Source organism: Leptonychotes weddellii, chromosome 12 (genome assembly GCF_054177405.1).
Source record: "Leptonychotes weddellii isolate Sample4059 chromosome 12, ASM5417740v2, whole genome shotgun sequence".
In the NCBI taxonomy this organism is placed as follows: domain Eukaryota; kingdom Metazoa; phylum Chordata; class Mammalia; order Carnivora; family Phocidae; genus Leptonychotes; species Leptonychotes weddellii.
The window spans coordinates 13,236,469-13,250,255 of NC_138380.1; the positions used below are offsets into that span (position 1 = coordinate 13,236,469).

General features: G+C 42.6%; 1 protein-coding gene across 1 annotated transcript in view; it reads left to right on the forward strand.

The window, feature by feature from the left end:
- KIAA1549 (KIAA1549 ortholog) overlaps nt 1–13,787 on the forward strand; it is a 139,453-nt gene that overhangs the window by 56,635 nt on the left and 69,031 nt on the right. Inside the window, exons 3-8 of the mRNA XM_081800905.1 lie at nt 2,288–2,376; nt 3,428–3,605; nt 4,318–4,448; nt 6,567–6,750; nt 8,263–8,322; nt 9,546–9,694. Coding sequence (XP_081657031.1) covers nt 2,288–2,376; nt 3,428–3,605; nt 4,318–4,448; nt 6,567–6,750; nt 8,263–8,322; nt 9,546–9,694 — 791 coding nt within the window. The remainder of the gene's footprint in view (nt 1–2,287; nt 2,377–3,427; nt 3,606–4,317; nt 4,449–6,566; nt 6,751–8,262; nt 8,323–9,545; nt 9,695–13,787) is intronic.

Sequence of the window (13,787 nt, forward strand, 5' to 3'; positions counted from 1 at the left end):
TGAGGTTGGGGCTAGTGGTGAACTTTCATCTGTGGGAAAACAGTAGTCCAGAGGAGAGAGAAGAGTTTCTCATAGACCTGATACTTTTCTTCCTTTTCTATAGCATTACTACATAGTAACCACAAAGTGGTCAGTTACAAGAAGCTTATTAAAAGAACTACTGAAAGCTTCTTTATTTCTTGGATTTCGTGACATTTATGATACTTGTAGGCGTAATGTGTCTTTTCAAATTTTTCTACAAATAATTAGAAACCATTTTAGAAGATCTCTAAGAATATCAGACATATATAGCCTGGATTAACTGTCATAGAGGATATACATTTAATGAATTTGGTGTTCTTTGTTAGGGATCCGAGTATTTGCAATAGCCTTTGGGGTAGAATTCACTCACTGTAAATGTACACTTCAACAGGTGTAGTAAATATGGGGATTTGTGCATAAGTATCCCTAGTGTTACATTGTATTTTTAAGTGGACAGGAATGCTGTCTTTTGCTCTCAGTGGTTATCTTTGAGCCCTAGGAAGGATCACCTCATTTAGAATCTTCATTTAGATTTGGCCTTGGTTTCTTTTAGTCTTTTAGTAATTATCAGAGAGAGAGGGTTGGGGTGATTACTTGTCCTCTGAAAGGGTTCTTTTTATGGAGCTCTGTCATAAAAGTAAGAGCCCTCCGCTGATCCGTGGTGGACTCTTGAGAGAGCACTTCACCATGTTTATCCTCTAGGGGGTGAGGCTGTGCTTCCTACCCAGGACCTGCCCGACCCTGGCCTCCTCAGCAGGGCTCTTTCGCCTCTCTTGGCCCAAACTAGATATTTGGAGAAACATATATTTGTTGTCGATGATCCTTTTTCCCCAAAGACCCTTGTGCTCATACCCTGACGTTATAGTTTAGATCTTACTTAGATTAACTAGAGAAGGTGTAGGTTTTCATGGTGGGTCGTGCAGACTATTCAGAGTAATACTTGGATGGTTCACCCTTTAGATGGGGCTACTTGCAACGTGTACTTCTTCCTTTGATCTTTTGGGTTTTTCTGTCTCTGATTTTCCATTCTGTCTCTCCATTCCCCAAGTTTAGCTTTTGAGATCTTTCCTTCCCTCCCTCCGGTCTTTCCTCTCTCCCTCCCTCTATTTCTCTGTCCCTCTGTACCTCCGTTCCTTCCTCCTTTTCCCTTCTTTTCCTTCCCACTCATTTTTGTCCTTCCCTTTAAAACCCATGTTGTAGTCTGTCCTCTTGGAGCCCATGTAGTCCAGGCCAAGTTGGCCATTGGTGTGTCAGCAGACACCGTCAGGGTGTCTGCATTTGTTCTAATGGTCTTATGAATTAAAAAAGCCCTTTCCCGTGTTTACTATCAAGGTCATCGATCAGTAGAGAAAACAACTGAATGTAACTTAAATGTTTTTTTTTAAAAAAGAATGGAAGATACAGAGTGATTCTGTCTCCAGTTTTATTTTTTTAAAGGTTTTATTTATTTGTCAGAGAGGGAGAGTGAGAGTACACACAGGCAGGGGGTGCGGCAGGCAGAGGGAGAAGTGGGGTCCCTGCCCAGGACCCTGGGATCATGACCCGAGCCGAAGGCAGACGCTTAACCCACTGGGCCACCCAGGTGTTCCCTGTCTCCAGTTTTAAAAATCAAGAATAGGAAGCAGAAAACCGAATAATAATTTCAAACGTATTTAGATTCTGCATTATGAGAAGTTAATGGAAGAGGAAAGAAAAAATAATAGGGAAAAGAAAGGGGAGCAGCAAGACATGTTTACTAAATACTGAGAAAGAGGCTCTCTTATTACACATTTTAAAATAGAATTTCTTAGATGTGGAAGGAGAGCTAAATATAGCTAGACTTTGTTATAAGAAATATTTTACTTCCTACATAAAATTTTAATACATGGGGATCGTGAAAATCTTTCCCGCCCCGTTATTAGTGGTGAAAACCCTTCCCTTACTGCATTGAAAAATTGAGGTAGGAGACCTCATTTTACAGGGGAAGATGTCATCTAGTTTTGCTGAGTAACATCTTAAAGTCTTTTAAAATATTACTGCTGAGAGTTTTAAAACTTTGTGTTTTACCATTAGGGGCATAGCCAAGAGACAGAACACCTGGGAATGTCCAGATCCACAGCCGTTCCCCTGTTCTTTCGTAGTCTGGGCCTGATTTTTACAAAATGATTTTGGCAGCGGCTGTCACAGTTTGGCAGAGCACAGGCTCTGCTTTGGGGACCAGAAGTGTGACGCCCACATTATTCATAATGAAACTAAACTGCGTTTGGTGGTTGGCTTTGGTTTGTAGTGCTGGCCAGAAGAGCTGTGCAGGAGTACATCATCACGTCCATCAAAGAGGTGTTGAGGATTCACTTCAACCGGGCGGTGGAGCTCAAGGTGGGTGCCTGTGGCTCGGGAGCTCAGGCTGAAGGCATGTCATGGTTCTAGAACGCTCCCTATCCTCTCCTCCCTCCTTCTCTTGGTGAACACCTGCTCATTCTGGGTAGCCACTCGAACGTCGCTTCATCAGGGAAGCCCTGATCCCACCTGAGGCCAGGTGTAGTCCACTGGAGGGATGTGTTGGCAGAATGGAACAAAAAGGCTCTAAGACCAGAGCTGGGGATGATGACGTGATGATTCCCTTGATTTACGTAAAAGGACTTGGATTAGAATTTTAATTAGATTTTAGAGTGAGTGCGTGTGCATATTTCTGTACACTTAGTGGGATAGAGATAGATTTCCATACACAGTGGACCCTGTGCTCCTACCCCCTCTCCCCTGATGAGGTCAGAAAGCCACGCTTTATACCTGCACCGTCCTGAACAGAGCCACGAGCCACATGTGGCTACTGAGCACGTGCAACGGGGCTTGTCTGAATTGAGACGTGCTGTAAGTGCAAAACTGACACAGAATTTCAAAGGCTGAGTGAAAAAAGAAATGTAAACCATCTAATAATTTTTTGCATTGACCACATGTTGAAATGATATTTCAGATGTATTGGGTTAAATAAAATTAATTTCACCTGTTTCTTTTTACGTTTTTTAATGTGGCTACTAGAAATTTTAAAACTGCATATGTGGCTCATGAACTTCTTTTGGACAGCCCTGCTCAACAGAATAAGTGTTCCTTCACATGTGGATTAAATACAACGACTTTGAATTCTCCGTAACTCATTATTCAGTTCGTATTATTGGCTGTTCTTTCTCGCTGTTTTTGCTCTTGTAATTTTACACTGTTTTTGAGACGGTTGGCAGATCTGTAAAAGGGATAACTAAAATAAAATTTTGATTGTCTGTGCAGCCCTCCCCCTTCATTTAAAGCTACCTGTTTATTTTTTACCTTACTTGCTCTGTTGTTTTTCTACTTCATGCAGCTTCCTTTAATTTTGAGTTACAGCCCTCTCAAATTTGATAATTACTGTCTTTTGTGTTTTTGTAAATTTTCATAGGTTTATGAACTATTCGCTGACTTCACTTTCCTGGTAACATCGGGGCCTTTCGTTTACACGGCAATATCAGTCATAAATGTACTTATAAACAGTAAACTTGTACGTGACCAAACTCCTTTAATCCTGGCTGTGAAACCTTCCTTCCTTGTGCCAGAGTCCAGGTTCCAAGTTCACACGGGTGAGAAAACCGAGCATAGTTGTTTTGATTGATTTGTAAATAAAATTTTATTTTATTTTTTACATTGTTAAAAAATTGGGGGAGGATTTTAAACAATTCATTTAAATTAAAAAAAGCCTTTATAATTACAGAAGACTTCTAGCATGTACAAAAGGGCACAGAATAGTTGAATGAGCCTCCATGTACTCATCGTACGGCTTCAACAATTTTCACCTCCTAGTCTGTCTTGTGATACATACCTACGTGCCCTCCTCCCACATTATTTTGATACGGCATCATGTCATCTCACCCATAAGTATTTCAGCTCATGCCTCTAAGAGATGAAGATTATTGAATACACTCACACACACATATCCACAGTTGAATATGTTCCCATTGTTCCATCTATCCCCCCACAGTGTTTTTTGAGGAGTTGAGAGTATTTTCACATTTCATACTTGAAATGTTTCAGTCACTTGCATCTTTTGATGCTCCCATTGTTATCTTTTTCCATTTTAAAAGATACAAGTCACCTTCACGTTGTATGTATTCATTTGGGGCAGAGTTGGTTTTCTCCGTTTCCCTACTAGGAGACCGCTAAATACTACCTCTCAGTACCTAATCCCATGCTATGGAGGCGTTTTTTGAGTTAGATAGTATTTTTTGCCTCCTCATTCCTCAGTCCTAAACCAGTGCCTGGTTCATGGGCCTGTGATTGCTGTCCTCCTTCTAGTTCTTCAGTTCGTGCCTCAGAGTGTGGATACCAGCTTCTGCAACTTCACCCAGCGCATCGAGAAAGGCCTGATGATAGCTCTTTCTGAAGTGAGAAAACACCACCAGGGGACGCATAACTTCACCGTGCAGGTGAGAATAGCACTGAATGCAGAACAAGGTGCTTTGTCCTTTTTTTTTTTTTTTTTTTTTTAAAGATTTTATTTATTCGACAGAAAGAGACACAGCAAGAGAGGGAACACAAGCAGGGGGAGTGGGAGAGGGAGAAGCAGACTCCCCGCCAAGCAGGGAGCCCGATGCGGGACTCGATCCCAGGACCCTGGGAAGACAGACGCTTAACGACTGAGCCACCCAGGCGCCCCGGTGCTTTGTCCTTTAAAGAGGAACTTGTTTCACATGTTTGTTGAGGCCACGATTAACTCTTCCTCTCATGGAAGAAGTTCAGTTCACATGAATCGAGGTCAATCTCTTTCCGGGGCACCGAGTTCACGTAGTGTGAATAGGCTAGGCGTATTTGAAGATTACGGAGCAGTAGGATGACCACGGAGCTCAGGTGTGGTGAGCTGGACAGAGATGAACATATGCCGGAAACACAAGAATGTTCTAAGAAGGAACGGTATCAACCTAAATACCCAATGGGGGAGTGCCTCAGTACACGGTGTTTCATGTTATGAGGTACCACGAAATGCAGTGCTTCACTCTAAAAACAGAATCTAGCCACTCAGGAATGAACAGGCTTTGTGTGTATTGTATGGAAACCCCTGATGTTGTTATATTTCTTTGATATTTTTTCTCCGTATCCTTTGTTCTCTCTTTCTAGAATTTATATTAAATTTTTGTAAACTTGGAGCCACGTTTCATAATTCTTATGTTTTCTTATAATACCATCTCTTTTTAAATTCCTAAACTTTGTCCTCTGAGTCATTAATTTCGTCTTCAGCTCTGTCCATCATGTTTTTCAGTCCCTCTGCTGAATTTGCTCTCAGCTGTCATTTGTTTGTTGTTCTTGGCTCCTTTTTTCATGGTGATTTCTCCTACAAAGATGCAGGATTATTTTGAATGATGATGCAAAATCACCTAGGAAGTCTCCGAGGACATTAATGAGCATTTGTTAAAAGTTGCCTTCCGGTTTCCACGTTGTCTCTGTTTTCTCTGCAGCCATTGTTCTCTGTTGATCTTGGTCCTTGGCGTTCGGGCTCCTAGTTTTCCGTAAATATTTGGAGACCTTTGGTTAGTCGCTGTTAGGAGTGAAGAAGCAGGTTGTTAATTTTGGCCAGCTCTCCCATTCAGCTGTGGTGTCTGTGTCTATATCTGCCCTGTCTCCCGATGGGACGATTCCCTGGAGCACTGGGTCCCAGGCAGAGGATGAGGATGGTGGGGCAGCCTGGGACCCCTGCCCCAGTGCAGGATAAGGATTTCTGGGGATGGAGTGCTTCAGTGTACTTTTTGCAGCAAAGCTGCCCTTTCTTTCATTTTCTTTCCTTCTCTGTCTCTTGTGTGCTCTGGTGGATAGAAGTCTCTACCCTCCTTCTTAGGGGCCAAACCCACACAGTCTGTTAGCCTGCTCTGACGGGGAGCTCCTTTTCCTTAGGGAGCGGTTCTTTGGGCAGGTCAGGGTGCAGATGTGGCTTGGCCGGCACTTCTGTGTTGCCTTGCCTGTGGCAATTAGAAGGGAAGAAGAGGGAGAATCAGCTCAGCTCTTTGGTATACAGGCATTGATTAATTGTACTGATTGCTGTTCATGGCCTCCTCTGGTGTCCGTTCCTGCAGAGTTCTCCCGGGGCCCTGGGGGAACCGGCTCTCTGCCCCTGCGCTCCGTGCCTGTGTATGATTTGGGTCTCAGTTCCCTCAGTTCTGGTTTATATCATTATGAACCCATCCTCTCTCCATCTTCCAGGAATTTGACAGAAATCTCTGATTTTCTTCCATTCTCAGAGCTGTTGTAGATTTACTCCCCTTTGTTCAGCTTATTATTTCAGGGGGATTTGGGGTGGGAGGGGCGCGGAGGGACTATAAATACATGTGTTCAGTTCATCACTTCATGGGAAAAACATTTTCAGTAAACTGAGAATTTTAAGTATTGCAGACGGGAACCAGGTTGTGGAGCTAGTTCGTTCCTTTGAAAAACGTTACCTCCTTTTAGCAAAAAAAAAAAAAATCAATGAGAGAAATTGTGAGAGAGAAATCATCGGCTTTTAGCTCAGTGTTTTGCTTTCTTTTGGAAGCTTATCCCACCTTCCTTCTTTTTAGATCTTGAATATCACCATGGGTGCTTCAAGGCCAGCTCCTCGGCGGGGCCCGGTGAATATTGTCTTTGCCGTCAGGGGCACGCAGGGGTTTTTGAATGGGACAGAAGTGAGCCAGCTGCTCAGAAACTTGAGCGTGGTGGAGTTCAGTTTCTACCTGGGGTACCCAGTGCTCCAGATCGCCGAACGTGAGTACGGCTCTCTCGCAAAGTGCTGGGAAAGTGGCCGCAGGTATTTTCATTGCTTGGGCCTCTTTTGAAATATTTGGCTGAAGTCCAGAGTATAAATCAGATAAAATCGGAGCATCTCAGAGTCAGTTCAGGGTGGGCCTCCAGAGCCCTCCTCACCCACTGGCCTTGTTTTATTATTGTCCTATGAGAGTAAAGGGCACTGGTAAAGCCTACACAAGTTCTGGAAAAGGTAAAACCAGAGGCATAGAGAACAGACCTGTGGTTGCCCGGGAGATGGGTGGGAGGAAGGCTAGACTGCAGAAGAGTAGCAGAAGGCAACTTCTGGGGGCTGATGAGCCTGTTCTGTATCTTTAATGTGGTGGTGGTTATGCAACTTTGTGCATTTGTCAAAAGCCATAAAGCTGTACACCAGAAAGAGTATATTTTACTGCATGCACGCATAAAACTAAAAAAAGAAAAATAAAACAAACAAAACCTTTCTTCCTGGCTGAAGCGATTAGAATCACGGTGCAAATGGAGCGGGGTGGGGGTGGGGAAAACATTTACTTCAAAAAACAGTAGATCCCAGGGTTGAAATCAGGCCAAAAAAACATCAAATTCTTTTTTTTTTAAATTGTTATGTTAATCCCCATACATTACATCATTGGTTTTAGATGTAGTGTTCCATGATTCATTGTTTGTGCATAACACCCAGTGCTCCATGCAGAACGTGCCCTCCTCAATACCCATCACCAGGCTAACCCATCCTCCCATCACCCTCCCCTCTAGAACCCTCAGTTTGTTTTTCAGAGTCCATCATCTCCCATGGTTCGTCTACCCCTCCGATTTCCCCCCTTCATTCTTCCCCTCCTGCTATCTTCTTCTTCTTTTTTTTTTCCTTAACATATATTGCATTATTAAACATCAAATTCTTTTTCAAAAATGGAACAGCCAAATGGTCTAATGACTTTTATGTGTTTTAGCGTGCAGTTAATTAAATGAAAAAGGATAACTTGTCAGATGCCAAAGTATATGGGCAGGGATAAAAATTGTTCTTTACAAATAGCGCCTATTCATTCTGTGCAGTGCAGGTATGGGTAAAATAGTATGCTGGACATCAGGGGTACCCCGGGACTGTACGAGCCATGCCAGGACATAGGGTCACTTTACCCGGAGTCATTGCTGGGAAACCCTAGGGCCCTGGGGAGCACAGTGTGAAATCTCATTGCTCTGGAACAATGAGATTTCAAGGGGAACTTGCAGGCGGGCGGGCAGCCGGGCTCTGTCACTTGGTGACACTCGAACCAGCCTTTTACTTCTTTTTCTCCGCCTTTCTTCTGGAGACTCTTGTGCTCAGAAACTGCATATTGTCCGTGCCTTCACACCAGTCTGGCATTTTGTTCTAACACATTTTGTGCTAAAAGGTATAAGAAAGGCGAAGTACTGTGACTTACCGGGTACTCCCTAGACTTTACCTTCCTGATGGGTGCGAACATGTTTTCACGGGTTTCCCTCCTTTCCTTTTTATAGCCTTCCAGTACCCGCAGCTGAACTTATCTCAGTTGTTGAAGTCCTCCTGGGTGCGAACAGGTATGTCTGACTTACATAATGTTTTGGGAACTGTAGGAATAAAAAGTCTGGGCGGGTGTATCGAGCATGATGCCGACTTTCTTGTTTCTGAGTCCTAAATTCAGGGCATCATGTCCCTTAAATTCTCGGCAAAGAATGAATGAGAAGGGAATTCAGATTCAGCTGTGGGAATGTGTCCCACTGAGTTATGGCACAAAAAGGATTGGCTTTCTTTAAAATGCATACATCAAGTCCAGGGGAAGGTCTAAGAAGAACTGAGTCTTCTGATCCAGAACAGGATGGAGTTCCAAAGCAAGGATCTCTCTCTCTCTCTTTTTTTGTTTTCTAAAGAGCCTTATTTGTTTGGTTTTATGAGGATGAATAAGGTAGCTCGGTGAGCAAATAAGAAGGTTTTTTAAAAAGTCTTGTGGGCCTGGGTCAGATATTTATAGCTATGGCATTGTGGATAAAGGCTTTCTCATCGGGTAATCAAAGAATAAGAGATAGTGACACACTCACTGTGTGCCCAGCGTGTGAGCGGCTGGGTAAGTAAGTGGTCATGGGGAGGATGTGTGCCGTATAATGATCACCGTCTGTGGCTTCTCAGACCCTGCAAGTTCTCCTTGCTTCACATACAGCTCCCCATGTAAGGGCTCCACCTCTTTGCCTGGTACAGTGGCCCCATGTTCCAGACCATTTTCACAGCACTTCAGAGACTTGTCCATGGTCCTGTCTCAGCAGATTTGGGCCAGTTCTGGCTGAAAAGCTCAGGGGTTTTTCTCTGAGGATATGCTAACAAGCCCATTATCTGTTTGATAATCTTGTTTACCACAGATGTTTTAAGACGGGCACCCTTATCTCGGGTCAGTTTATGCATCTAAGTCTTGAGTCTAGATAAGATAAGAACTCAGAGCATTTCCAGAAGTTTTAAATTAAGGATGGATAAAATATTTGCTCTTGTGTGGGAGTTCTTAGCTCCAAAGCTTCTATGCTGCTGAGTTCCTGGGACTTCTGGCCACCAGTCTGTGTAACAGAGCTTGGAACTGTAAATAAGACCCCTGAGCAGCACTTCCTGGCTCCCCATGACCCCGTTCATGTTCACTTTTTCCTCCTCTTAATGTCTCCTCCCTAGGGATGGGCACTTCATAGGAGTCCTACATTAATTTTGTCTTCTACACACACTCACTTTTCCTCCACTGCTAACTTGTTTTGGGGCCTGCGTGTGTTTCATTTTGTAAATGCAGTTCTCCTGGGCGTTGTCGAGAAGCAGCTCCAGAATGAAGTGTTTCAGGCTGAGATGGAGCGCAAGCTGGCCCAGCTGTTCAGTGAGGTGTCCACCCGGAGGCGGATGTGGAGAAGGGCCACCATCGCTGCCGGGAACAGCGTGGTGCAGGTACTCTAAGATGGCCAGGGGAGGAGGGGAAGAGATTTCTCTAAAAACATGCAGTATTTTCATGCAAATGGAAAATGCCATGAGAAAATTCTAAATTTGGACTGATGACTCTATCAGGTAACAAATGAGCGTGGTAGCATTTCAGTTCGACTAGAGTCTAGACGGATAAACCCGTGGGGAGCATGGCAAGAGAATTCTGTCACTGGGTTGCCATGTCATCAACATGAGCATCATGGTTATAAATCATCTAGTGGAATAGACCGTAAGGGATCGGAGAGAGGAGAATTTTGTGTCCTCCCTTCTAGCACTTCATCCTCCCTGCCTCCTGACAACCCAGTCATGTTACCCGATTGTCTCCACTTTTGTTGTTGTTGTTGTTTTAATTGAGGTAAAATTGATATATATTAGTTTCAGGTAATGATTTGATATTTGCATACACCTCAAAGTGACCACTGCAAGAAGTCTAGTTACCATCTGTCACCGTACAGTCCATTTTGTAAACTAGCAGGAAGGTTACAAACAACAGATTCGTTTGAATCCGAAAGTGATCCATTAAAAATGCACGTGCTCGCAGAGAGTTGGAGGTTCAGGCTGTAATTTATTCCCATCTCAATGTGAATTCTGTTATTTTGGATTTTTTTCCTTTATTGACTGCTGACTTCTAGAGCTAGGAAAACGGGATATTTAGAGCTATGGCATCACAGAGACAGGAAAGTGGGGTGAAAGGAAGTGCAGGGGCAGAGAGGTGGGTGGTTTGGGGGCATCAGCGAGAAAGATGCACAGCTGACGTGGGTGGGGGCGGCGCGAGTTTGCCTTGAGCTGGTGGCATTGTCCTGTGACCCTCTTACCGAGTTTTCCCCATAAGCATTGCTCTTGATTGCTTCTCCCAGAGTAGTTCCTTTGCCAGCTGCAGTTGACTATAGAGAAATTTTAAAAAAACTAATAAAAAATTGAGAGTAACATTAAATAAGCATGAAACAAGGAAGAAATTAAAATGACTTGTAAAAGCCTCGCCTTATTTAGCAGCCCTGGCTTCGTGGAGCTCAGGGTCTTGGTGGAGGTTAATTTATGCACGTAAAACAGTTATAGAGCCCCATAAAACTACCTAATGAAGTGCTACATTAATTGTGCAAACTCCCTCAGGTAGGAATGTGAGGTCTGTGGGCGTGAATGAAACCACCCCAGCCAGCGGTGCCATCTGATGGATTGCATAGGGACCGCACCCCACATCTCTTCCCCCTTAGAGTGACCCAGTGTGGAGATATAGACAAGGATTCATGTGCAACAGTGCAGGACTCTTCATCAAAATATAATCTGTAAAAGTGAAAGCATTACAGCAACCTAATGTCCAGCAGTTGGAGAATGAGTAAATACATTATAGTGAATCTTTATATGTTGGAATGTTATGTAGCCATTGTCATTTTAAAAAAATTTGCTGGAGTGGGGGGTGAGTGGGAGGGATGGGGTGGCTGGGTGATAGACACTGGGGAGGGTATGTGCTATGGTGAGTGCTGTGAATTGTGCAAGACTGTTGAATCACAGATCTGTACCTCTGAAACAAATAATGCAATATATGTTAAGAAAAAAAAAAAAGAAGAAGATAGCAGGAAGGGAAGAATGAAGGGGGGGAAATCGGAGGGGGAGAAGAACCATGAGAGACAATGGACTCTGAAAAACAAACTGAGGGTTCTAGAGGGGAGGGGGGTGGGAGGATGGGTTAGCCTGGTGATCGGTATTAAAGAGGTCACGTTCTGCATGGAGCACTGAGTGTTATGCACAAACAATGAATCATGGAACAGTACATCAAAAACTAATGATGTAATGTATGGTGATTAACATAGCAATAAAAAATTTAAAAAAATTGAGGACTGGGTGTTATACGCAAACAATGAATCATGGAACACTACATCAAAAACTAATGATGTAATGTATGGTGATTAACATAGCAATAAAAAATTTAAAAAAATTGAGGACTGGGTGTTATATGCGAACAATGAATCATGGAACACTATATCAAAAACTAATGATGTAATGCATGTTGATTAACATAATAATAAAAAAATTATTGAGGAGTACCTGGGTGGCTTAGTCAGTTAAGCATCCGACTCTTGATTTTAGCTCAGGTCATGATCTCAGGGTCGTGAGATTAGGCTCTGCGCTGGGTATGGAGCCTGCTTAAGATTCTCTCTCTCCCTCTCCCTCTGCCCTTCTCTTCCCTGCTCCTCTCCCCCACTCACACTCTCTCTCTCAATAAACAAACAAACAAACAAATGAGTGAGTGAGTGAGTGAGTGATATAGTGAACAGAGGTTACCAAAGAATGCATGCACTGTCATCCAAATATTAATATGAAACTTATGAAAAAAAATTAAATATGCCAAAATGTTTATAATAATTTTCTTTGGTTGATTGAACTTCAGGTGATTTTCATTTTATTTTTTATATATTTTGTGTGTTTTCAAAATTTCTCCAATGAGCATGTAATTTGTACAGTGAACATGTGATTTTAATCAGAAAATAATTTTAAAAATGAAATTGAAAATGTTGCCCAAAATGATGACTCCATCCTACTGTGGTTGTATGGATTCCAGCTATGAATCTGATAAGTTATCTAGAAAGGATGCTAGAATTAGGTTTTACTGACTGTTGCTTTCAGATTGGACAAGTTTGTATTATCTTTAATTATATACCCAAATATATGGGAACCTGGTTTCTGCAAGGCAAAACCATTTCTAAAATGTATTAGAACTTTTCAGTGTAATAAATATTTACATAGTCCTTTGATAGTATTCCATTCTAAGGGCTAATAAAAAATTAATCATTACAGCCCAGTTTGGGGAGAGAGTAGGTGGTTAGGGAATAGAAGTGGTCAGGGAATTAGCCTAGAAATAGCAAACAAAGGGCAGGATAGATGAGCCCTTGTCAGGATGGGGAGGTTTAAAGAACAGATTCTCCAGGGATGAGAGTTTGGACCTATTTGTAAGGATCTTTATAAATAATCTTGAAGAAGGCATTCACAGTGAAATCATGAAATTGTTGATTTGCCAGAAGTTTCCAGTGGTGAAGGAGGGGTCCCTCAGCTGTGTCCGGAACGCAGGGCAGGGTTACAATTGTGTACACGTGGCTAGAAAATTAGCAGCTGCATTTTGCCAATGGCAAATGTAGAGACCAAAAATTCAAATTGCTTGTACAAAACAGAGGGCTTGGACTCATTGTTGATATTGCCCCAAAACATCAGTCCTGCATTTTGCTGGAGTCTCAAAGGGCAGTAAAACTGTTGCATACTATTAGAGAAGCAGCAACAAAATAGAAACATGTATTTATGTAAGACTGTGATGCAGCAAGTATACCAGATTCTGAAGTCCTAATGTGAAAGGGCTACCTAGAACGCCAGAGGGAGATCGATTCTGGGACAAATCAAAGTACTATTTGACCTAGGTGATTGTGAATTTATGCACAACTTTCTAGCTTGATTGAAAGACAATTGACATATGACATCATATAGGTTTAAAGTGTACAGTGTGATGATTTGACATGTGTATATGTTGCAAAGTGATCGCCACAATAACATTAGTTAACACATCCATTACTCTTTTTTTTTTTTTGGATGTGGTGAGAATTTTTAAGATCTACACTCAGCACCTCTCAAGTATATAACATGGTATTGTTAACTACGGTCACTATGCTGTACATTAGACCCCTGGAACTTATTCATCTTACAGCTGGAAGTTCATACCCTTTGACCGCCATCACCCATTTCTCCCACCTCCTGTCCCTGGCAACTACCAGCTACTCTATTTTTATGAGTTTGGCTTTTTTAGAATGTGTGTGTGTGCGTGTGTGTGCATGTGTGTGTGTGTGCATGCACGCGTGTGTGTCTGTATCACGTCACATCTTCTTCTTTATCCATTCGTCTATGGATGGACACTTAGGTTGCTTCCATGTCTTGGCTATTGTAAATAGTGCTGCAGTGAATGGGGGGGGGTGGTGGTGGTAGGCAGATATCTTTGCAAGATAGTGGATTTCATTTCCTTTGGGTATATACCTAGAAGTGGGATTCCTGGATCACATGGTAGTTCCATTTTGAATTTTTT